General features: G+C 37.8%; 1 protein-coding gene across 1 annotated transcript in view; it reads left to right on the forward strand.

Moving 5' to 3' along the window:
- Positions 1–1,584: 1,584 nt before the first annotated feature.
- CPO (carboxypeptidase O) overlaps positions 1,585–27,251 on the forward strand; it is a 32,046-nt gene continuing 6,379 nt past the window's right edge. The window contains exons 1-7 of the mRNA XM_003253993.2: positions 1,585–1,734; positions 13,263–13,359; positions 19,100–19,201; positions 21,911–22,015; positions 23,241–23,351; positions 24,457–24,547; positions 26,002–26,204. Coding sequence (XP_003254041.1) covers positions 1,667–1,734; positions 13,263–13,359; positions 19,100–19,201; positions 21,911–22,015; positions 23,241–23,351; positions 24,457–24,547; positions 26,002–26,204 — 777 coding nt within the window. The 5' untranslated portion in view covers positions 1,585–1,666. The remainder of the gene's footprint in view (positions 1,735–13,262; positions 13,360–19,099; positions 19,202–21,910; positions 22,016–23,240; positions 23,352–24,456; positions 24,548–26,001; positions 26,205–27,251) is intronic.

Here is a 27,251-nt window from a genome sequence, read left to right on the forward strand (position 1 = left end):
ACCCATTTTTTAACTACCTCACTGGCTGTTCTTCACAATTCCCTCGCTGGATTCTTCTCTTCTACCAAGTCCTCTAAATGTTAGGTCAGCCCAGGTCTCAGTCTTTGTCTTTCTCTGTCTATACCCACACCCTAGATGAACTCCTCTAGCCCAGTGGCTTTAAACACCATCGTGATATTGTGATACAATAGGAAATACATATTTTGTCTTTGTCCCTGGTTCCTGACACAGAGCTCCTAAAACCCTTGGAATTTCCTCAGTGATAAGATCAATAAAGGTGAAACGGCCATTTTTGTTATTCTTGACATCCCTTTTAACTATGTCGAAGTTTAAGTGAACAGGTAACTTTTGGAAAGTTTCTAAGGATGGCAGCTGGTTGCCAGGAGAATCAGCCATGTGATTAGAAAGTTGGAACTTTCAGTAATCCCCTTCCATCTCTGGGGAGGAAAGAGGACTGGAGATTTATTTAATCACCAATGACCAATGATATCATCAACCATACCCATGTAATGAAGTCTTCACAAAAACACAAGGAAACAGTTTGTTGAGCCTCTGGGTTGCTAAACATATGGAGGGACTGGGTGGATGGCATGCCTGGAGACAGCATGGAAGTGCATATCTCCTCTATTTTTTTAACTGCATTCTCTTTACTTGAAACTGTGACATTTGTTTGTATAATTGTTTATTTTTCTCTCAACTCTACTGTGAGTTCCATAAAAGAAGGGACTCTGCCTTGTTCACCCTTGTATCTTAAGTATCTAGCATAGTATCTGGTATACAGTGGGACTCATGAGATTTTTGTAGAACGAATACATGAATACAGGACAGAAGATTTAAACTGGGTCCCTAAATGCCAAGGACTCCATTTAAATACTCTACCTGCTCTGCACTAAAGTTTGCCTTGCTCAGTTAGACTATTAGCAGTGGTCTTAACGTGAGTCTTTAATTTTACTGGTCAATGAGACTCAAGCATAACTTGGCTATGTCTGAAAGCATGGTGGAGTATCTGACAGAGTCCTTTATGTAAGAGGGGTGTGGGGTAAAATCCACATGGGAAAGAACTGAAACTGTCTTCACTGCTCAGATTTGAAGAGATCTGGTTTTGTTTAAGAAGCTGGTGATGTGGTTCATCAGAAAAAGAGAAGGCATTTGACCCCAATCAAAGCCTTAGATTGAAGGAGGAAGTGGAGATTCTGAGTAATGACCAAGTTCATTTTGACCAGAGCAGAGTGTTCTTTCTGGTCTCATGAACAGGCTCATGATTCAGAAAGACAAGCCTACTATTCCCATCCAACCTGTGTGAGGGGAACAGCAGGAATGATTCCTCCTGAGTACGAGTGATGGGGGTTCCTAGAAATACTCCGAGGTGACTTTACATAGGAAGGAATTTTATTTCAGGATCTGGTGAAGTTGAGAGCTCACGTAAATTTGGTTTTAGAGAAGAAATGAAATATCAAATGGTACAGCATTTCCCCCATTGGAAAACGTGTTTGAGGACATGAGAGAGTTAATAAAGCAATTGCCCGAGTCTCTTTCTGCTGAGACATCCACTAACTGACTTATCTCATCTTGATTGTGGGAGCCACAGTCTTGATGCACTCATTCTCAAGGACACTTGATCCACTGCCAGAGAGGCCCAGAATTTTCTAACTTACTCTGTGGCAGAATGAAGCCTCTGCTTGAAACCCTTTATCTTTTGGGGATGCTGGTTCCTGGAGGGCTGGGATATGATAGGTGAGTGGAAAGTGGAAAGAGGGACTGATTATTATGATTTAGATTGTCTAAATTGAATGTTTTTTTTTTTTTAAGACCAATGCAGCTGGCTTCTCCTTCCTTACTACTCATATATACCACCATGAGACAAGAATAATAAAGACCACTGAAATTAATCACTGAATAATCATAATCCTCTAATAATCCTTGAATAAGTCAATACATATCTAGCAAACATTTCCTAACACAATGCATGAGATATACCAATAGACATGTCATGTTTTGTGATTGGAAAAAAAATTGTAATACAAATTCTATATCCCTCATTTTCATAGTATCTCAATTGGTAAATCACATTATCCTAATTATTAAGAAAAATGTTAAAATGACCAAATAATTTCACCTAGAGATAAGTACTATTAATGTTTTCAGATAGCTACCTGATTATGTATGCAGCACTATTTCTGAAATATTTCAGTTAAATTGTATTACAGAAATTTTCCTATGGCATTAGCAATTTACTTAAAACATAGTTGAAATTGCTAATAATATTCTGTCATTTAGTCAATTCCTGCTCTTTCATTTTTACAAATAATGCCATAATGAGCAACCAGCTACATAATTTTTTTTGCTTTTTGCAAATCTTTGATTATTTCTCTAAGAAGTGGAATCACTGGGTCAGTAACTGAGGAAAATGTAAGGATCTTGCTACACATTGCCCAATTACCCTCTAGAAAGATTACATCAGTCTACACTTCCAATAACAGTGTATGAAAGCACTTTTTAAGTGTTTGGCAAATTGACAAGTAAAAAATACACATTATTGACTTCCTTTGTATTTTGTTGATTTATAAGAGTAAATATTTTGTCTTGCTTATTACTAATTTTATCATTTTATAAATTGCCCATTAATGTCATTTGCCCATTTCTGTGGTCTCCTCCTATTCTTAATGAATCATAATTTCTCTAAATGCATTCTATTGAAATCTGTGTGTGTATGTGTGTGTGTATACTTTCCATATAAAGTGTGTTTTTCCCTTGTTCATACACAAATCATTATTTTGCTCATTTAGCATATCTCATGAAGTATATGTGGTTATAATTGGTATTTCCACTTTTGCTTCATGGTTAAGGAAATCTTGCAATGAACTTGCTCTCACATAACATAGAAACCCACTCCAATTTTTGTCCCACAATAATTGTGTGACCTCAGCTTGTTACTTATCTTTATAGACAGTTCAATTTCAGATACTTACGGAGTCCAGGATCTCTGTAATATCAAAAACCTGTTTGAATATTTCTTTCTCATTTTTCCATTAGTTTACTTGGTTTCATATACATAAGGCATTTATTTTCCTTTCTGAAATTCCTCATCCATAAATTGGAAATGAAGACTCTTACATATTTTACAGGAAATACAAAAAAAATTATGCTGCTTAAAAATATCAAGAGCCTTAAACATAAATCTTTTGGCCTAGTGTTCCTGCCTCTGGACATCTATACTGAGGAAATAAACTAAAGTCTGAAAGAGTTTTATGCAGCTCTGGGATACAACTTTATTTATAATATATATATTCTAATATTTGGAAACAACTTGAATGTCTATGTTAGGTTATGTAAATGCTGATATGTGATATAGGACAATGGGCTGTTATTCATACAATAGAAAAATAAGTATAAAACTTTTTAATGGCATAGGAAAATGTATCTTTTATGCTCAAGGAAAAAGGCTGTATATAAATCTAATGGGGTACTTTAAAAAATAAAATAAAAATATGTACTAAAATGGTAATTGTTATCTTTGGTTGGTGATATTTTTTCCCTTCCCTCAACTATTATTCATTTTGCAAATATCGTACAATGAATGTGACATAAAACTTTTATTTAAAAAATTAGATTCCGAGCCCAGGTTAAATTATTGAAGTGACTAGGCTCAGGCAGTGGGACTCAGATGAGACAGCTTCCATTGGACGGTTCCTCATGACTGCACTTGACTGTGCTTGTCTTTATTGGCCGTTTTTATTTAAATTATTAGTTATTGATATAAAAAATAATAGTCACTTTTATGTAACTCTCGCCAACTCAAAACATATGTTAGCTGCAATTTTTGATAATCTTTATTCACTACATGTGATAATAGTCTGGAAAATTTAAAATTAATAAAGATTACAAGCTTTGTAATATTTCTCTTGAGCATTTAGGGAGGTAATCTCCCATATGTTATACATTGCATACATCCTGAAAAAGTGTAACTCTGTATAATCATTTGGGATTTAGCAGTATCAATCAAATGGCTTGAAAATGTTCATCCTCTTTGATCTACTAATTCTTCTTTCTGGAATGTAGCTCAAGGAAACAATAGAATATAAGAACGAAGATTTACACAATAAGGTATTATCTCTAGAATTATTTACAATAGTATAAAAACAAAAAGGGACATAGCTTTAATATCCAGCATAGAAGAAAATATTTAAATAAATGATACTATGTAACATATTCTTACTGTCAAATAGCGTGCAACCATTAGAGTTTTCATTGGTTTAAGGAAATGTCTTTGGTAGAATACAGAATACAAAGAAATGAATACGAAATTATATATAGATATAATCTGCACTGCATTTAAGAAAAATAAATGCACAGATAAAAGTCTGGAAGGAAATATGCCAAAATGTCAGTAGTAGTTAACTCAGGGAGGCGGAATTATTGATAATTCTTCCTTCTCTTTTCTATTTTTCTCCCCCTTTTTTACCTCTCCATACTTTGTACGTTTTCCATGTTAGGCATATGTTAATTTTGTAAGCAGAAAAATAAAGTTTGAAAATACAGAACTATCATGAAATATTCATATAACTATTTCTTCACCAAGTATTTAAAATACAAAATTTGCCTCAATATTCATTAGGATTTTTTTGCCTCTTTATACATTCCAGTCAAAATGCTATCAGACCATCATCTTTGATCTGCAGACTTTATTAATAATGTACCCCAAAGGATCATTTTCTCTATTAAACATTTTATGAATTCCTGTTCAAAAAGAATACACAAAGTACAATAATCTTTTCATTTGATCAGTGAGATGAGACTGGTGATAATTTGGGAGATTAGCCAGCTTTTTCCTCCCTTCTCTACATGTATTATGCATCACCCAAGAAATTGCCTAGAAACAGAGAATAGCCTTTTCTAAGTATATGGTTTAAGCATTCATTTGAACAAAGTATTCGAGTTTCTGAGGTTTACGTATTGTGTTTCAGTTTCATATACAAGTGATAAGCATTTTTAATATCAGGGGCTTTCACTTAAATCCCAGACCATTCACTTTTTTTGCATATGAAATGGACCCAGTTGTTCAATGCTGGGTTTAGGAAGTAACAGACTCACACATTTTGTAGACATTGTAGCCAAGAGTAAGGCAAATGCCTGAGGGTGTTGGGTTATCTTTATTTAATTTATTCCCCTCAGTGTTATGGCATTGCCAGGGAATCCCAGCCCAACTGAAACAGGAATTCACCAGGTGCAAACCCCACTTTTTAGTGTACTCCCTTTCCTAGACCACTGAGTAGATAACTGTGATAAAGAAAAACCTAAACATTTGCTAAACTATGTGAAGGAAGGAAGAACAGCCAGCTTCCCTGTTGGGGAAGCATTGTCAATAATCTCATTTCCTGGGAGGACAGGATGGGCCAAACAGCCAGTGTGAGGAATGAGAGACAGGGAGTGGGGGGTTGGGGGGAGTTAAAAGAATATCCTCTTCATTTGCTTCATTCCCTCTCCTCTTTCCATTCTGAGAAAGGGTTAAAATGATTTTCCAGTGACTTTATAATACTTATTTTTATTCTCTTTATAGTCCCAATCAGAGGTAGAAAATTTGGACAATTTTTTAGCCCCTAAAAGTGGACTAATGAATACTTCAGCCATTTTTTCTAGGATGTAATAAAAGAATAGTTAAGCCTACGTAACAAAGTCTTCAGGAAAAAAAAAAAAACTGAGATAATGGTATTTACCTTAAGAATTATTGTTACGATCAAATGAAGATAGATAGATAGGTAGATAGATAGATGATAGATAGATAGATAGATAGATAGATGATAAACAGATAGATGGACAGACATGATATAGATATCAAGTTTTTAGAACAGTTTCTAGCATACATAATTGCTAGTAAAATATTGGTTGTTATTATTGGCTATGCTTGAGTTTGGAATTTTCCATCTCCTGATCTTAACACAGTCTGTGCACCATTTAATTGGTAGTTAATCAGGCACTAGCTTATCATACCTCATGCCTTGTTATTTAATGACTAAATTATTTTGCTTTTGATGTGTTTATGTCTTATTGTCTTAAGTAGATTTTTAATTCTGCAAGAAATAAATCTTCTTTTCAATTACTACTACCTATTACTACTTTTGCATAGAGTAGTAAGAGTATATACCCACTGGGTTGTTGAGTGACTTAAATAAGATAATAATATCAAGTGCTTTGACCAGTGCCTAGCATATAGTGCTCAGTAAGCATTAACTATTGTTAGTATAAAATATACATATTTGCTGATTAGTTTATAAAGACATGAAATGTGCTCCTGAAAATGTATGTTAAAAATGAATTTTTAAAAATCAATATCATGAAAATGGCCATACTGCCCAAGGTAATTTATAGATTCAATGCCATCCCCATCAAGCTACCAATGACTTTCTTCACAGAATTGGAAAAAACTACTTTAAAGTTCATATGGAACCAAAAAAGAGCCCGCATCGCCAAGTCAATCCTAAGCCAAAAGAACAAAGCTGGAGGCATCATGCTACCTGACTTCAAACTATACTACAAGGCTACAGTAACCAAAACAGCATGGTACTGGTACCACAACAGAGACATGGATCAATGGAACAGAACAGAGCCCTCAGAAATAATGCCGCATATCTACAACTATCTGATCTTTGACAAACCTGACAAAAACAAGAAATGGGGAAAGGATTCCCTATTTAATAAATGGTGCTGGGAAAACTGGCTAGCCATATGTAGAAAGCTGAAACCGGATCCCTTCCTTACACCTTATACAAAAATTAATTCAAGATGGATTAAAGACTTACATGTTAGACCTAAAACCATAAAAACCCTAGAAGAAAACCTAGGCAATACCATTCAGGACATAGGCGTGGGCAACGACTTCATGTCTAAAACACCAAAAGCAATGGCAACAAAAGCCAAAATTGACAAATGGGATCTAATTAAACTAAAAAGCTTCTGCACAGCAAAAGAAACTACCATCAGAGTGAACAGGCAACCTACAAAATGGGAGAAAATTTTTGCAACCTACTCATCTGACAAAGGGCTAATATCCAGAATCTACAATGAACTCAAACAAATTTACAAGAAAAAAACAAACAACCCCATCAAAAAGTGGGCGAAGGACATGAACAGACACTCTCAAAAGAAGACATTTATGCAGCCAAAAAATGCATGAAAAAATGCTCATCATCACTGGCCATCAGAGAAATGCAAATCAAAACCACAATGAGATACCATCTCACACCAGTTAGAATGGCAATCATTAAAAAGTCAGGAAACAACAGGTGCTGGAGAGGATGTGGAGAAATAGGAACACTTTTACACTGTTGGTGGGACTGTAAACTAGTTCAACCATTCTGGAATTCAGTGTGGCGATTCCTCAGGGATCTAGAACTAGAAATACCATTTGACCCAGCCATCCCATTACTGGGTATCTACCCAAAGGACTATAAATCATGCTGCTATAAAGACACATGCACACGTATGTTTATTACGGCACTATTCACAATAGCAAAGAGTTGGAACCAACCCAAATGTCCAACAACGATAGACTGGATTAAGAAAATGTGGCACATATACACCATGGAATACTATGCAGCCATAAAAAATGATGAGTTCATGTCCTTTGTAGGGACATGGATGAAACTGGAAAACATCATTCTCAGTAAACTATCGCAAGGACAAAAAACCAAACACTGCATGTTCTCACTCATAGGTGGGAATTGAACAATGAGAACTCATGGACACAGGAAGGGGAACATCACACTCCGGGGACTGTTGTGGAGTGGGGGTAGGGGGGAGGGACAGCATTAGGAGATATACCTAATGCTAAATGACGAGTTAATGGGTGCAGCACACCAACATGGCACATGGATACATATGTAACAAACCTGCACATTGTGCACATGTACCCTAAAACCTAAAGTATAATAATAAAATAAAATTAAAAAGAATGAATTTTTATGAATTTTAAATACACCAGAAAATACATGTATTTTCTTTCCAAAGTGATCATCTTTTGTAAAGCAATCAGCCTCAACATATTACTTGCACCAGTATATATTTTTATATTAGAATTTCTCACTCTGAAGCACCCTTGTTTATTAAAAAATCAAATGAATGGTAAATATTAGAAATAGATTTGTGAATAACATGAAGAAGATGATCGTTTCTCAACTATTACAATGTAAATAACATTTATTTCTTTTAATCTTCTTTTAAAATTCATATTTATTGTTTTAACCAATTATTTAGACAATCCTATCTCATGAAGACATTGAGATTGTCTTTTCATTTGGACAAGCTAATAGGGCAAACTTCATTCAACAATGTAATAAAACATTTTTAATTTTGAGGACAAAGATCTTCTGTTAAGTTTAAATTATTGTTAATATTACTAACAATTAATAATAATAAATCTAACTCTAAGTTTAAAGTAGTGGAATTGTGTGGAGAAATTGATTTCCATTTGAGTAGCTTAATGTGGTACATGATGCTAAGTGAACCAGAAAAAAAAATAAAATTAGGACTTACATAGATATGACTGGAACTTGCATTTTAATTAATTCTATCAAAACATTTTGTAGTTTGGCATTGTTTGAGGATAATACTAGTTGGATGGCTAAATTATTCTTTGTACAATTTTTATTTTTAATATTATGCAGCAAAATAGGACTTTTGCTTTGTTTTGAATTGTATTTTAACACTTACTAGGAATTGACTATATGTCAGAAATTGTGCTTATTGTTAAACACAGATTATCTTATTTAATCCTCATAAAAATCCTTTGGGAAGGTACTATTATTATTCCCATTTTACAAATAAAGAAATGAAGACTCAGAGAAAGAGAAGATACAATACTATTTTGAGCATTTTTTGAATGCTCAAGAAAATGTAGAAGAATAGGTAAAAGTCACAGAAATGTTATCTAATTAGATCTCTAACACACTTCATTGCAACTCAGTATCACTATACAAAAGTTTGTACCTCTGCAGCTCCAAAAGTTCATACTCCAATGCCATTAACATAGTAGTCATTCTGCAGATATTTGCTGGGTAAATGAATTACCGCTTAATATGCCCTGACAATAAAAATATAACCCCATGTCTTGCTTACATAGGGCATTTAAACTAGGAAACTAAGTCAGTCAACAAATATTTGTGCAGCTTAGAGATAGAATATTACCTGTATGACTTACTAGCTCTGTGACTCTTTGCAAATTACCTAATTTCTCTTGCTCTCAGTTTCCTCATTTGTAACATATGGAGAATAACAATTTACAGAGTTATAGTGAGAATAAAATTATATACTGTGCATGAATGTTTCTCTCAGGTGTGAGAAGAATATCTGGCAAAGAGGAGGCACTGCGTAGCTTTATTAAGCTGATTGTTAAAAAATAAACATAAATAGACATTTGGAATAAGCCCATATCTATTAAAAAATTGAATAGATAATTAGCCAGGCATGGTGGTGCATGCCTATAATCCCAGCTACTCGGGAGGCTGAGGCAGGAGGATTGCTTGAACCTGGGAGGCAGAGGTTGCGGTGAGCCAGATCACACTACTGCACCCCAGCCTGGGCAACAAGAGCAAAACTCTGACTCAAAATAAATAAATAAATAAATATTAAAAATTTTTTTAATTAAAAAAAAAAGAGAGTTAATAATATTCTAAAGCAGAAAGCACCAGGCCAAGATAGGTTCACTGGTGAATTCTGCCAAATATTTAAGGAAGAAATTATACCAATTCTCTGCAATCTCTTCTAGAAATAGAAGCAGAGAGAATGCTTCCTAACTCATTTTATGAGATCAGTATTATCTTAATGTCAAAATCAAAGAATTAAAAGAAAAGAAAATTACAGACCAAGATCTCTCATGAACACACATAGAAAAATCTTCAATGAAATAGTAGCAAATCAAATTCGACAATGTATAAAAAGAATTAGACACCACAACCAAGTGGAATTTGTCCCAGGTATGCAAAGCTGGTTCAACATTCAAAAATCAATTAATACTATCTGTTCTACCCACAGGCTGAAGAAGAAACATAACATGATTATATAAATAGATGTAGAAAAAGCATTTGACAAAATCTAACACCCATTTGTGATTAAAAAGGTAGTAGGGAACTTCCTCAACTTGATAAACAACATCTCCAAAAAATCTACAGTTAACATTATACTTAATGATGAGAAACTAGAAGCTTTCCTACTAAGGTCAAGGCAAGGATGTTCCCTCTCAGCACTCTTTTTCGACATTATATTGAAAGTCCTAGCTAATGTAATAAGACAAGAAAATAAAATAAAAAGTGTACAGATAGGGAAGAAAGAAATAATATGTCTTTGAAGATGACATGATTATCAATGTAGAAATCAGAAAGAATCAACAACAAGAAAGTCTCCTGGAATAAGCAATTACAGCGAAGTTGCAGGATACAAAGTTAATATTAGAAAGTCAATTGATTTCCTATGTAACATCAATGGACAAGTAAAATATGAAATTAAAAAGAAGTTACCATTTACATTAGCACCCCTCAAAATAAAATACTTAGGTATAATTCTAACAAAATTTGTACGAGATCTATATGAGGAAAACAAAAAACTCTAATGAAAGAGATCAAAGAAGAACTAAATAAATGGAAAGCCCATGTTCATAGACAGGAAGACTGAATATTGTTAAGATGTCAGTTCTTCCCAACTTGATAGCAAGTTATTTTGTGGTTATTGACAAACTGATTCTAAAGTTTTTATGGAAAAGTGAAAGAACCAAAATATTCAACTCAATATTGAAAGAGAAGAACAAAGTCAAAGGACTGACAGTATCCCACCTCAAGACTTAATATAAAGCTACAGTAATCAAGACAGGTGTTATTGGCAACAAAATTAACAAATAAAGGGAGAAAACAGGGATCCCATAAATAAACCTACATAAATATAGTCAAAAGATCTTTGACAAAGGAACAAAATCTTTTCAGCAAATAGTGCCGGAACAACTAGACATCCAAATGCAAAATAAGTGAATCTAGACACAGACCTTGCACCTTCACAAATATTAACTCAAAATGTATCATAGACCTGAATAGAAAATGCAAAACTATAAAACTCTAGAAGATAACATAAGAGAAAACCTAGACGACTTTGGGTATGGTGATGAGTTTTTAGATACAACACACATGGCACAATCCATGAAAGTAAGAATTGATAAGCTAGGTTTCATTAAAATTGGAAACTTCTACTTTGCAAAAGACAATGTTAGGAAACAAAAAGACAAGCCACAAACTGACAGAGTATATTTGCAAAACACACATCTGATAAAGGACTGTTATCCAAAATATATAAATAAATCTTAAAACTCAACAACAAGAAAAGGAATAACTTAATTAAAAAATTGGCAAATGACTTGAACAGACACCTCACCAAAGAAAATATAGAGATACCAAGTAAACATAAAAAAGATATTCCACATCATATGTCACTAGGGTATCACAAATTAAAACAAGATAATAATACTTGTTAATAAAACAAGAAGATAATACCTCACACCTATTAGAATGGCCAAAATCCAAAACACTGACAACACTAAATGCTGACAAGGATGTGGAGCAACAGGAACTTTCATTCGTTGCTGGTGAGAATTCAAAATGGTACAGCCACTTTGGAAGACACTTTGGCAATTTCTTACAAAACTAAACAAACTCTTACCATATTATCCAACTATTGCACTCTTTAGTATTTATCCAAATGAATTGAAAACATATCAACATAAAAACTTGTACAGGGATGATTATAGCAGCTTTATTCATAATTGCCATATCTTGGAAGCAACCAAGGTGTTGTTCAGTAGATGAGTAAGGGTAAATAAACTGTGGTATATCCAGACAATGGAATATTACACAGCACTAATAAAGAAATTGGCTTATTAAGCCATGACAAGACATGGAGGAAACTTAAATGCATACTCTTCCATGAGAGAAGTCAACCTGAAAAGGCTGCATACTGTATGAGTCCAACTATGTTACATTCCGAAAAGACAAAACTATGGAGAAGTAAACAGAGCAGTAGTTGCCAGGGGTTAGAGAAAGGGAGGGATAAATTGGAAGAATACAGAGGATTTCTAAGGCATTAAAACTATTTTGTGCCTGGCTCAGTGACTCACGCTTATAATCCCAGCACTTTGGGAGGCTGAGGCAGGAGGATTGCTTGAGGCTGGGAGTTTGAGACCAGCCTGAGCAACACAGTGAGATCTTGTCTCTACAAAAATAAAAAATTAGCGGAGTGTAGTGACTTGGACCTGTAATGCCAATTAATTGAGAGGCTGAGGTAGGAGGATATTCTGAGCCCAGAGCCCAAGGCTGCAGTGAGCTATAATCATACCATTGCAGTCCAGCTTGGGTGACAAAGTAAGACCTTGTTTCAAAAACAAAACAAAACAATTTAGTATTATACTATAATGGTAAATATGTGTCACCAAACATTTGTTAGAATCCATTCAATGTACGAAGAGTGAGCCCTAATATAAACAATGGACTCTGGGTGATAATGATGTGTCAAAGTAAGTTCATTGATTCTAATCAATGTACCACTGTGGTGTGGGATGTCTATAGTGGGGAAGATTTTGCATGTGTGAGAATAGCTGGTAAATGGAAACTATCCGCATTTTCTGCTTAATTTTTATGTGAACCTAAAAGTGTGATAAATAATAAAGTTTATTTTTAAAAAGATAAACCATTGCAAAAAAAACATTAGTTATCACCATTATATGGAGTACAGTGGTTAATATTGCAAGGTCTTCAGTCAGACTGTCAGGGTTTAAATCCCTAATAACACTTTCCCTGTGATTCAGTTTCTTCATCTCTGAAATGGAAATAATAAGAGTACCTATCTCAGAGTTTTAGAGAGAAGTAAATGAGATTTAAATTACTTAGAACAGTGCATGTCTCATAAGTTTCACTTCAATAAATCTTAGTTATTATTTCATATACAAATTTTAAAGTATTTTTATCTACAACATTTTATTGAATTATCCTAGCCTCCCTGCAAGGTTGGAATAATTGTTCTCACTCTACAGATGAAGAAACTTCAGCTCTGAGTGGCTCAATGGCTGTCCAAGCTCTCACAATTAGTAAGTCACAGAGCCAAAGACTCCAACACAGGCCTTTGTCCTCCAAATCCTGTGCACGCTGATTCTACTACCTTTTTCAACAACCCGCCAACCCTCAGGATATCCCAGTTTCATCACTGCTTTTCCTCCTACTTTCTTCCCTTTGCAGATCCTTAGCCCAACACAGACAAGAGATTGTGGACAAGTCAGTGAGTCCATGGAGCCTGGAGACGTATTCCTATAACATATACCATCCCATGGGAGAGGTAAGGAAGGACACATGGCAGGAGATTGGTGGTTGTCACAACCTGCTTTACGATGGGCAAAGAATGGTTCACTATTAATATCCATGCATTAGAGAGGCTGAAAATGTGGTGTTAAGATCTGCCGATACATTGAGTTCAAGGGATTCCTGAACATCTCCCTACCCGCCACCACCACTGAAGCTGTAAAAGCTGGTGATATGAAATTTTAAAAAATTAATAACAAAAAGAAAATGGACAAGAACATCCCAGTGAGCCAGTTTTGCTGCTGTGAACATGAACCAGAATTAACTCTTATTTTTGTTTGTCAAGTTCTTAGCAAGTTTAAGCTGAGCAGCATTGCTGTTTATATGGGTGTGAGGTGGAGAAGCCTTCTGATTGAATCATATTTAGCTGAAAATGTATTTATTGTAGGATTTACAGGACACATGCAGTAGTTCTTAAGAGGGGAAAACTTTTTTAAAATTTTTATAATCTATCCATTTGACAAAGTGCTAATATCCAGAATCTACAAAGAACTTAAACAAATTTACAAGAAAAAACAAACAACCCCATCAAAAGTGGGCAAAGGATATGAACAGACACTTCTCAAAAGAAGACATTTATGAAGCCAACAGACATATGCAAAAATGCTCATCATCACTGGTCATCAGAGAAATGCAAATCAAAACCACAATGAGATACCATCTCACGTCAGTTAGAATGGCGATCATTAAAAAGTCAGAAAACAACAGATGTTGGACAGGATGTGGAGAAATAGGCACACTTTTACACTGTTGGTAGGAGTGTAAATTAGTTCAACCATTGTGGAAGACGGTGTGGTGATTCCTCAAGGATCTAGAACTAGAAATACTATTTGACCCAGCAATCCCATTACTGGGCATATACCCAAAGGATTATAAATCATTCTATGATAAAGACACATGCACACATACGTTTATTGTGGCACTATTCACAATAGCAGACTTGGAACCAACCCAAATGTCCATCAATGATAGACTGGATTAAGAAAATGTGGCACATATACACCATGGAATACTATGCAGCCATAAAAAAGGATGAGTTCATGTCCTTTGCAGGGACATGGATGAAGCTGGAAGCCATCATTCTAAGCATACTATCACATGGACAGAAAACCAAAGACCGCATGTTCTCACTCATAAGTGGGAGTTGAATAGTCAGAACACATGGTCACAGGGAGGGGAACATCATACACCGGGGCCAATTGCGGGGTGGAGGTCTGGGGGAGGGATAGCATTAGGAGAAATACCTAATGCAAATGACAAGTTGATGGGTGAAGCAAACATGGCACATGTATACCTACGTAACAAACCTGCATGTTGTGCACGTGTATCCTAGAACTTAAAGTATAATTTTAAAAAAAAAGGGATGGAACCAAAAAAAAATTATCTTGCATGTACTTTTTAAGTATAAATAGACAAGACCACGTAAATTATACCTTACAATTACACCCTCTGTAATCGCTGTACAGTAAAACTGGAAAGGTCAGAATATTATTTAATGTTTTACAATTTATATGAGAATAAACTGAATTGTAGCCTCCCCCCCAAAAAAAGAAATATTTGTATTGCTATTAAGATAAGTTTGGTGGTTTCCAAAATTGGATACAGTGAAAAATTAGCTTCTGCTTATGTACGTGTGTGTTTGTATGTGACATTATGCAAATCTTTTTTGAGGTATAAATTTCTAAAAATAGAGTTGCTGGGTCAAAGAATACACACATCTACATTTTTATATAAATGCACAATTTGCCCTTCAAATGACCTTTACCAATTTATTCTCTCAGCATTTGGGAATATATTCATATTTTCCAGACTTTTTTTCAACAAGTACAAGAAAAGATTTATACTTTCTTATATAGCAGTCACCCCAAAGTACTGAAAGTTCTACAATTTTGAAAAGGTCCAGTATGGCCCATGGACACTTTATGACCTGGTATCAGAGATGTGTTCACACCTGGCTTGACCACTTGCTGGCAGTGTGACTTTCACGAAGACACTTAAACTTTTTAATCCTCAGCTTCCTCATCTGTGAAACAGAAATAGTAGTATCTATCTTGTAGCACTGTTGTGAGAGTAAATGAAATAAACACTACTACTATGTACTGAACAAACAATAAATACAGAATATTTGTTGCTGCTACTGGCTGCTATTTGTAGCTCTCTCAAGACTTAAGGCATCTGCATCTCACCTAGTCCCATCACAGATATAAACACAACTACCCATGTGGTAAGCTGTTATTCTTTTCAGTGAATAGACTGAAATGAAAATACCCTCACTTAAGTATTACTACTGTTATAATACATTTTATCTATACCTAGCCCATGCTAAAATTAATGTCAATTGAGATATAACAATTATCAAATAGGATATTTGTTATCCCTCAATTAACTTTTTTTTTTTTTTGAGATGGAGTCTTGCTCTGTTGCCCAGGCTGGAGTGCAGTGGGCCATCTCGGCTCACTGCAATCTCTACCTCCTGGGTTCAAGCAATTCTCTGCCTCAGCCTCCTGAGTAGCTGAGATTACAGGCACTCGCCACTATGCCCAGCTAATTTTTTTGTATTTTTAGTAGAGACAGGGTTTCACCATCTTGGCCAGGTTGGTCTTGAACTCCTGAGCTCTTGATCCACCCACCTTGGCCTCCCAAAGTGCTGGGATTACAGCCATAAGCCACCATACCCGGCCAATTAACTATTATTTACTATAACTTGGTTGTTGTCGGAGACATCAACTATATAGAAATTGATTGTAAGAGGTGTGAAATGCTGATGATTGTCTGAATATGTCTTATGTTTGTGAATTTTCTTATTGCATTCATTGTTATGGAACCCCAAGTTATGGACTTCCAGACCAAGGTATAAGACTCTTTGTAGCACAACATAAGACTTGTAATTAAATCAGCCACTATTCAGGTCTACTCAATTGAATCCAAACAACTAGCTTAGGACTTGATACAGAAATTTCTGTTGGCACGTGAGAACACGTGAGAAGGCCATACTCAGGTCTTCTCTAATCTTGGAACCATGGTGTATTAGTCCGTTCTCATGCTGCTATAAGGACATACCTGAGACTGGGCAATTTGTAAAGGAAAGAGGTTTAATGGACTCATAGTTCCACATGGCTGGGGAGGCCTCACAATCATGGTGGAATGTGAAGGAGGAACAAAGATATGTCTTACATGGCAGCAGGCAAGAGAGTGTGTGCAAGGGAGCTGCCATTTATAAAATCATCAGGTCTCCTGAGACTTATTCACTATCATGAGAACAGCTCAGGAAAACTTGTCTCCCACCCCATGATTCAATTACCTCCCATCAGCTTCCTCCCATGACTTATGGGGACTATGGAAACTACAATTCATGATGAGTTTTGAGAGGGGACACAACCAAACCATATATTCCACCACTGGCCCTTCCCAAATCTCATGTCATCACATTTCAAAACCAATCATGCCTTCCCAACAGTCCCCCAAAGTCTTAACTCATTTCAGCATTAACTCAAAAGTCCACAGTTGAAAGTCTCATCTGAGATGAGGTAAGCCCCTTCCACCTATGAGCCTGTAAAATCAAAAGCAAGTTAGTTACTTCCTAGATACAATGGAGGTACAGGCATTGGGTAAATATACCCATTCCAAATACAAAAAATTGGCCAAAACAAAAGGGCCACAGGCACAAGCAAGTCCGAAATCCAATAGAGCAGTAATTAAATCTTAAAGCTCCAAAATAATCTCCCTTGACTCCATGTCTCACATCCAGGTCATGCTGATGCAAGAGGTGGGCTCCTACAACCTTGGACATTCGTCCCTGTGCCTTTGCAAAGTACAGCCCCACTCCTCGCTGCTTTCATGGGCTGGCATTGAGTGTCTGCAGTTTTTCCAGGTGCACAGTGCAAGCTGTCAGTGGATCTACCATTCTGGGGTCTGGAGGATGGTGACCGTCTTCTCACAGCTCTACTAGGCAGTGCCCCAGTGGGGACTTTATGTGGAGTTCCAACCCCACATTTCCTTTCTGAACTGCCCTAGCAGTTCTTCACGAGGTTCTTCATGAGGGCTTTGCCCTTGCAGCACACTTCTGCCTGGACATCTAGGCATTTACATACATCATCTGAAATCTAGGTGGAGGTTCCCAAACCTCAGTTATTGACTTCTGTGCACCCGCAGGCTCAACACCATGTGGAAGCTGCCAAGGCTTTGGGCTTCCACCCTCTGAAGCCATGGCCTGAGCTGTACCTTGGCCCCATTTAGCCATGGCTGGAGCAGCTAGGACAGAGCACCAAGTTCCTATGCTGCACAGAACAGGGGGGCCCTGAATCCAGCCCATGAAACCAATTTTTCCTCCTAGGCCTCCAGGCCTGTGATGGGAGGGGCTGCCATGGAGGTCTCTCACATGCCCTGGAGACATTTTCCCATTGTCTTGGTGATTAACAATTGATTCCTCATTACTTATGCAAATTTCTGCAGCAGGCTTGAATTTCTCCCCAGAAAATTAGTTTTTCTTTTCTATTGCATTGTCAGGCTGCAAATTTTCCAAACCTTTATGCTCTGTCACCTCTTGAATGCTTTGCTCCTTAGAAATTTCTTCCTCCAGATACCCTAAATTATCTCTCTGAAGTTCAAAATTCCACAGATCACTAGGGCAGGGACAAAATGCCTCCAATCTCTTTGCTAAAGCACAACAAGAGTCACCTTTGCTTCAGTTCTCAGCAAGTTCCTCATCTCCATCTGAGACCACTTCAGCCTGGACTTCATTGTCCATATCACTATCAGTATTTTGGTCAAAGCCATTTAACAAGTCTAGGAAGTTCCAAACTTTTCCACATTTTCCTTTCTTCTACTGGGCCCTTCAAACTGTTCCAACCTCTGCCTTTTACCCAGTTCCAAAGTCCTGTCCACATTTTCAGGTATCCTTATAGAAGCACCCTACTCTACTAATACCAATATACTGTAGTAGTCCATTTTCACAATGCTATGAAGACATACACAAGACTGGGTAATTCATAAAGGAAAGAGATTTAATTGACTCACAGTTCAGCAGGGCTTGGGAGGCCTCAGGAAACTTACAGTCATGGTGGAAGGGGAAACAAGTCCTTCTTCACATGGCGGCAGCAAGGAGAAGTGCAGAGTGAAAGGGTTGGGGGTAGCACCTTCTAAATCCATCAGATCTTGTGAGACTTATTCACTATCATGAGAACAGCATGGGAAAAGCCCACCCCCATGATTCAATTACCTCCCACAGGATCCCTCCCATGACCTGTGGGGATTATAGAATTCAAGATGAGGTTTGGGTGGAGACCCAGCCAAACCATATCACATGGACATCAGCAAAAGATATCACTGGGATCTATAAAGGGATATCAGATAATAAGCCTCACCTGAAATTTCTGGCATGATTGTGTGCCACATGAAAGCTAAGGCTGGTGGTCAATTGAAGGATGTACTGTTATACAGTGTTTCTGAAGTGTTACTGGTGGGTTATTCAGACTGTTAATTCTTAATAACTTATTTGTAAAGTGCAATGGTAGAACCTAAGACTTGGTGACAGAATAGATTGTTAAAGAAAGGGAAAGATGGGAGGTTCAGTTTTCTGTTTCTTTTACCACACAGTTGTAGCAATCTAGAGCAAAGATAACAGAGTTCAATGTGTCAGTGAAAGAAGCAGTTATCTTAATCAGAGGCATGCAAACAATCTTCCTAATGATAGCCACAGTCCTCCCTTGCTGTTTCAGATCTATCAGTGGATGAGAGAGATCAGTGAGAAGTACAAGGAAGTGGTGACACAGCATTTCCTAGGAGTGACCTATGAGACCCACCCCATGTATTATTTGAAGGTGAGTGAGAAGGCTGAGAATTACCTTAATGGGAGAATTATCCAGTCTGAGGGTATGTGCTTACTATTCAGGGACTCTAATCAGAAATGTGGAAAAGAGGCTATGCAGAATCACTTTGCTTTTTCCATCCCAAACAGGGTTCTTAAAGTTCAAAACTCAAAGATGCTCTTGCCTTAATTATCTGGGTGAAATCAAGTTCAGGAGTGAAGAGAATTTGGGAGAACTGAGTGGAACCATGGGAGTAGGGCTGAAAAACAGCAGGGCCCAGAAGTGCACAATGTCCACTCATGCTTCAACCAGAGCTAGTTCACTTCTCATCTGTATTTTGTTATTTTGTTTATATTTTTAAATTTTAAGGTGTTCTTTTTTAAAAAAGAAAAATGTTTAAAAACCACAGATAATCTTCATTTTTAGCTTCTTCCTTTTATGATTAAGGGAACAAAGATCCAGAGAAGTGAGGTGACTTGTGAAAGGCCACAGAGCCAGATGTCAGCACAGCCGGGGGGATAACCAGGTCTCCAGCATCTCCTACCCCTTTTGCATGCAACATGACCAAAAGTATTTGGGACCAAAAAGCCATTTTTCCACAGGGCCAGGATCCCTGGGCTCCTGGTTCTGCACCAGTGATTTTCAATTCGGGCTGCACATTAAAATCACTTGGGAGCTGCCAATAATCCTTATGCCTAGGCCCCACCTAATTTGGTTAGAGATTTTGACCCAATTGTTTCAGGATGGGACCAGGCATACTTCGAACACTCTCTAGGTGATCCTAATGTGTAGCCGGAGTTGACAATCTCTGCACCAAACAAGTGGTTTTCAAAAGGCAGCACTTACATCATCATCATCATTAGCAGCAGCAGCAGCAGCATCACCACCTGAGGGCTTGTTACAAATGCACACTCTCAGGTCCCTACAAAGGTCTACTAAGTCAGAACCTTGGAGGCTGGAGCCCAACAGTCTATTTTAACAAGGCTTCTTCCAGGTGATTCTGATACACACTCAAGTTTCAGAACCAGAGTGCATTTTTACACTTGATCATAGCCAAAAGGCTGGGAAGCGATACCACAGTGCATTTCTAACAAGTTCCTAGGTGATGCTGATACCATTGGTCCAGAACCACTCTTTAAGAACCACTACTAAAGTAGTATGGCATTAAGAATCAGCATTACTTAGTTTACTGCCCTCTTACTACTTAGTGTAGGTGTGTTAATTTACAAAGTACAGCCCTAAATTTGAGAGTTAACTACAACTCTTAAAAAATTATTGGCTCTGAAATAGAATTTACTCAGGGATTATGTGAGCAACTGGTTGATATATTAAGCATGGGGCACCTGCCTACCTGATTTTCCATAGGCCATCCAAGTCTGCTAAAGCAGCCAAAAAGACATCTAAATATCCTCTGCCTAGGGCATATTAAAAAGAATAGAACATAATAAAGAGTTGCACATAATAAAGAGTTGATAAAGATAAACATGTAAGTAGCATACATGTACTCATAAAAAGGCTAATTATAAGAGGATATTGGCGGGTGCGGTGGCTCATGCCTGTAATCCCAGCACTTTGGGAGGCTGAGGCGGGTGGGTCACGAGATCAGGAGATCAAGACCATCCAAGCTAACATGGTAAAACCCCATCTCTACTAAAAATAAAAAAAATTAGCTGGGCGTGGTGGCATGTGCCTGTAGTCCCAGCTACTTGGAAGACTGAGGCAGAAGAATTGCTTGAACCTGGGAGGTGGAGGTTGCAGTGAGCCAAGATCGCACCACAGCACTCCAGCCTGGGTGACAGAGCGAGACTCTGTCTCAAAAAAAAAAAAAAGAGATCATTAAGGTAAGAGGTGGATTTGAAAAATAGATGAGGCTAAAAGGAGAAGATTCCTTGAATATGATAGATCCAGCCATGTATTTATCTCATTTTGTAAGTTTGTCATAGAGAGGAAGGGGGCCTTCATCACCTCAGCTCCCAATGGTTTTCAACAAATAGCCCTGGTCTAGGCTATTTACAAATCCAAAACAGATGTGACTGTTCCAAGCATGGGAGTGTTAACAGCCTCTTCTCCACCAAAGAGAATCCACAATTAGCAGATTAATTCCCACCCACCCACCGCTCTGAAAGAGGGGAATCTTCCTTAGAGTGAGGCTGCACTGATGTACAAGAATAGCAAATGGGGAGAAGGAAAGAAGATTGGGCTGGCAGGGAGTCAGGGAGTCTCTGAGGGGAAGGGGAATTTGTGTAATTGAATCCATTTGAAATTTCAAGAATTTTGAGTGGAGATTGGGATTCATTTTAAAGCCCTGTGATTCTTGAATATTACCTCTTGTGCACTTCACCACTCTAAGTGAACTCTAAGTGCAAAGGTTTTATAAGGTTTATCCATATTTAGCCTTTTAGCTTGTGGATTAGGGGTTATGCCTCTATCTATAGTTAGGAAGTAATTTAAGGTATACGGAAGATCATTCTTTGGGTGGGTACCATGGGGAGCCAGTGCACAGTCCTGAGAACAACCATCAAGGTAACCGGCAGGAGAACAAGAGTAGCAGAGGAAAGAATCATATTGATGGGTGTCTCATTAGCATCCTTGCCTCCCTCTTGAAAGCACAGAGTGGAGTGAAAAAGGAACCTCTAGGGGAATTAAAAATCTCATAACTTTGCACAGTGGCTTACAATAATCAGCAATTGTTTAGTAATGGAGCATGGATGTCTTCTCCAGATCAGCCAACCATCTGGTAATCCCAAAAAGATCATTTGGATGGACTGTGGAATTCATGCCAGAGAATGGATTGCTCCTGCTTTTTGCCAATGGTTCGTCAAAGAAGTAAGTGTCTTTAGCTTCCTCATACTGGTAAATCACCCCCATAAAATACCTGTCACTTCTTGGCTGCTTACAAACCACGCTTCTTTCACATGTTAGTGATGCAACTCTTTACTGTGCTAATCCTTCACCTCAAGTGAAATAAAATTAATGAGTAACTTCACTGAAAACTGGATATTCTGATCTCTTTCTAGTGCATCCAAAATAATTTTTATTGGAGGGTAAACATATCTAAATGTAGAAGAACATATGTCTATGGAGTCAGAGATGAGTTTGAATCCTGGCTGTGCCTCTTTCTAATAGTATTTGGCAGATTTTCTAGGTTTTTTTTTGTTTTTTGTTTTTTGTTTTTAGACAGAGTTTTGCTCTTGTTGCCCAGGCTGGAGTGTAATGGTGCAATCTCAGCTCACCGTAACCTCCGCCTCCTGGGTACAAGCGATTCTCCTGCCTCAGCCTATTGAATAGCTGGGATTACAGGCATGCACCACCATGCCCAGCTAATTTTGTATTTTTAGTAGAGATGGGGTTTCTCCATGTTGGTCAGGCTGGTCTGGAACCCCCGACCTCAGGTGATCCACCTGCCTTGGCCTCCCAAAGTGCTGGGATTACAGGTGTGAGCCACCATGCCCAGCCAGTTTTCTAGTTTTTCATCTGTAAAAAGAGTATGAAATAACTACTTCATGGGTCTGTAGTGTGGATTAAGAGATTTAGCATGTGGAAAATACCCAGCACAGTGAATTTTTGTGTATTACTTATAATACTCCCTTGAGGGAATAAGAAATCTTTAAAAGTAATATAGAATACTTTCTTGATCAGTTTTTTCAGAAACCCAAACACAGAGAAACTCATAAAGAGTAGTTCTCAGAGTGTTGTCCCAAGATCAACAGTATCAATACCAACTGCAAACTTACTAGAAATACAAAGTCTTGGGCTCCATTTCAAACCTAGTGAATTAGAAATGCGCAGAGACAGGGATGGCAGGAGGTGAATGGGGTAAGGGAGAGTAGAGGCCAGCAAGCTGTGTCTTAACAGGTCCCTCAGTGATTCTGATGTGTGATAAAGTTTGGGAACAACTACCGTAATAAGACACAGAGGAGGACTTGGGGACTGGAGGGTGGAGGTGTGATGTACAGTCACCTCTTATAATTAAGTTGAAATTGGTAGAAAATTAAGAGAGAAAAGATCTCTTCTCAAAATAATTCTGAACATTTCTTTCTTAAATTTCCAGATTCTACAAAACTATAAAGACAACTCGAGGATACGCAAGCTCCTTAGGAACCTGGACTTCTATGTCCTTCCAGTTCTTAACATAGATGGTTATATCTACACTTGGACAATTGTGAGTACACCATGTTTGGTCTTGGGATGAGCTCATGAACTAAAGCTCAATTCAGGTTAATTTTTCCAATGTTAGCCATTCCAGCTCTAAAAATATTTTATACCTATGTAAAGAAAGGAACCACATTTGGGATAAAAATCAGCTTAACATTTTTAATCAAACCATCTACATTAAGTTTAGGCCTGAGGAAACCTAAGGCCTTAGAGTTGAAGTCCATTACAGGTTTTTTCTTTGTTTTTTACTCTCCTCTTCCATCTTCTTAATGTTTGTGGATTGCCTGCCACCCAATTAGGATTATATTGATAAAAATTCATGTACCAACTTGCATCCATGTCAAATCAGTTCTAGAAGCATGAAGGCAATGAATAATGTATAAACACAAAACCAGCCTACATTTTTCAATGCAATCATTCACACAGGGCAAACATCACATAAAGTCTTTTTATGCAGCAGACAACTGTCTCTTTAAAATGTTCCTAAAGTCTATCACTCCTCACATAAGAGCCCCTATTTCTAGAGAGTATGCATTGCCTCCCCTTTTCCATTGCTCCACTAAGGACTTCAGGGGCCCCTTTCTCTGGAACAGCCTGTCTGGCCTGGTGTGTGAATTAAGTCCTCCCTCTGAGCTTGTCTGATGACACTTGTCTTTATTCCCATCTCCACTCATCTGTCTTCAGCTTCCAGAAATGTGCAGAGACCATCTCTGACACACCTGGAACGGCCTTTTTCCATCTGTCAAACTATTTCCCTTTCATCCTGTATCACTTGGATGTAAAAAATGACTCCAAAGCAAACGTTCCCTGAGTAAGCAGATCAGGTCCACAGGCACTGCTAATCTGCTCATGAGGAAAAGGCCAAACTACTTCCTCCAATTTGATTGTTTACATGTATGTATGCTTTTGGTTGTACAGATGTTCCTAGTACTGGGGGCTGCTAGCCCATCTGTAAGACTAAAAATTATACATACAAGCTGCCTAATGTTAAAGGGAAATTCTTCCAGATAATCCTAGGAAACATTTTTCATGTTCAAGGACCACCTATCTTCACTAACACTGTGATTTATGAAACCTTAGAACAGCAACATCCCTATGTTCCTCTGCTACAGGATCGTCTTTGGAGGAAATCCCGTTCACCCCATAATAATGGCACATGTTTTGGGACGGATCTCAATCGAAATTTCAATGCATCTTGGTGTAGTAAGTACATGCTTAGTAGATGAATTATGAACAAATAAAGCTGAGAAGAAAAGAGGTGAATTACTAAATGTATAATTTTTGAAAATAAACATCTAATATGGTACAGCTTTCTGGGCTTCCTAATGAGTTTTATTCCCTCTAACAGGATAATATTATCTACATAGTAAGAGCTATCAGCATTCAAGTACAGGACTCCAAGTGAAGCTGGCTATACAAGAGCAAAGTAGGCCTAGACCAGCGTGAATATATTTCAAATCCATCCCTTTGTTTTTAAATATATGAATTATCATAAAGAAAAGAAAAATCAGAGACTTATCCTTGCAGATTATTTCATAGCAGGGGGCAGGCAGTAAACAAAGCAAACATTTTTCTCTCCTTATGGCATTTTCATGTTTCCAAATCTCAATATGCCCAGTGAATTGGAAGCAAATAAAGAAGGAGGAATGGCTGAGAACGTTGCCATTAACCAGATGGGAAGGGTTAAAATTGAGACTTGGCAGCTGTGTGGTCTTGAAAAAATTGCTTCATCTCTCTGCTTTAGTTTTCCTTTACGTAAAATGTGGGTCACAGTAGCCCTACCTTATCAGTAGGTTGTTGCGGGGATTAAATGGGATGCTACATAGGAAGTGTTGGGCACAGTACCTAGCAGATAGGAGGTGCTCAGCTAACCATTCTTATTATTATTAATGAGGATTACAGACTACTTATGTCCTTGCTAAATAGCTCTAATGAGACTCAAGCTAGTAAGACATGAAGGAGAAACTTAAATCAAAAAGACAATGTCAGAACCTTACCCAGGAACCCAAGAACTGCTTTCCAGGCATTTGTTTCAGGGCCCACCACAGGTTTAAGTAAAAGTACACTGGCTGGGCACGGTGGCTCCCGTCTGTAATCCCAGCATTTTGGGGAGGCCGAGGCAGGCAGATCACAAGGTCAAGAGATCGAGACCATCCTGGCTAACACGGTGAAACCCCATCTCTACTAAAAATACAAAAAAAAAAAAAAAATTAGCCAGACGTGGTGGCAGGTGCCTGTAGTCCCAGCTACTCGGGAGGCTGAAGCAGGAGAATGGCATGAACCCAGGAGGTGGAGCTTGCAGTGAGCAGAGATTGCGCCACTGCACTCCAGCCTGGGCGACAGAGTGAGACTCCGTCCCCCAAAAAAAAAAGTATACTAAAATGCCATTTCATTTTGTATCGCCTTTCCCGGGCTACGGAATCATGGAGTTTGTTTCTAAATCCTAATGTTATCCCTTTCTGCTATCTGAGTTCCTTCTAGAATGGTTATTCTTCAGTGACTATCCAAGTTGACTAATTTAGCCAGGACTAACTCAGACAACCAAGGGCAAGCGCTGATTCTACTCACAGAGGCCCTGAGTATAGATGACTCCTTGCCATTGGTCATTTCCAAACTGAGATCATGCAGCCTTCTTTGTGGTTTCTTCCATATTCTAGGTATTGGTGCATCTAGAAACTGCCAAGATCAAACATTCTGTGGGACAGGGCCAGTGTCTGAACCAGAGACTAAAGCTGTTGCCAGCTTTGTAGAGAGCAAGAAGGATGATATTTTGTGCTTCCTGACCATGCACTCTTATGGGCAGTTAATTCTCACACCTTACGGCTACACCAAAAATAAATCAAGTAACCACCCAGAAATGGTGAGTCCACAGCGCCAAGGCCTCAAGTAAAACCTCAGCAAGACCTCTGCCTTCCTTTTTCTGATTTCCATTTCCACGATTATGGCTCCAGCCACCCTTTTGTTCTCTCTGCTTATCCCTATATTCTTTCTCCTGCTTTTGCACCTTGCCAGATGCCTGCTGGGAAGGCTTTGGGTTAAATGCTGCTTTACCTACATTAATTAACTACCTGTTTCATAAAGTGTCAAGTTGGGAGACATCTTAGGTATTCATCTATAATATAAATGAGATGATTATGTTAATAATCTGCAGGAATGCACTTTCATTTCTGTAAATTCTCTTGAAGCTCCGTTCAGCAATTACAGCTTTTGAACCGTGCTTTCAAGAACTTGCCAGCTGTTAGTGGAATATGGCATATCTAAAATAACATGGCTAAATAATATCTGCTCTCTTCTCTGCTAAACACAATGCTCTATTTTCTTCTAAACTCTTCCTTCAGTATTTGCCTAGGATTATTTGTAAGGGGAAGTGCCAGCGAAATGCAAGCTGGAGCAGGGAAACTGTGTTTGGTCTTATCCAGGTCCTTCTCTGAAGCTGTGTTTACCCAAGCACTGTTGGGCAGAATTACTGAGAAGGACTGGGCTCTTTGCCCTTTTGTGAACCAGAGGACAACAGACACAAGTCAAAGAGAGGGTAAATTTAGAATTGCAAATTGTAATATTTGCTTTCCTTTTATTTTTAATTTTTTTCCATTTTAATTGTGGTAAAATAAACATAAAATTTACTATCTTAACCATTGTTAAAGTATACAGTTCAGTAGTGTTAAGTATATTCACATTGTTATGCAGCCAATCACCGGAACTTCTTCATCTTGCATAATTGAAACTATGCCCATTAAACAACTTTCCATTTCTTCCTACACGAGTCCCTCACAACCATCACTCTACTGTCTGTTTCTATGACTCTCACCACTCTAGATACCTCATATAAGGGAATCAGGTGCTATTTGTCTTTTTATGACTGGCTTTCACTAAGCATATTATCCCAAGTTTCCCCATGTTGTAGGGT

The sequence above is a fragment of the Nomascus leucogenys genome, chromosome 22a, assembly GCF_006542625.1.
Source record: "Nomascus leucogenys isolate Asia chromosome 22a, Asia_NLE_v1, whole genome shotgun sequence".
NCBI classification, from domain to species: Eukaryota; Metazoa; Chordata; class Mammalia; order Primates; family Hylobatidae; genus Nomascus; species Nomascus leucogenys.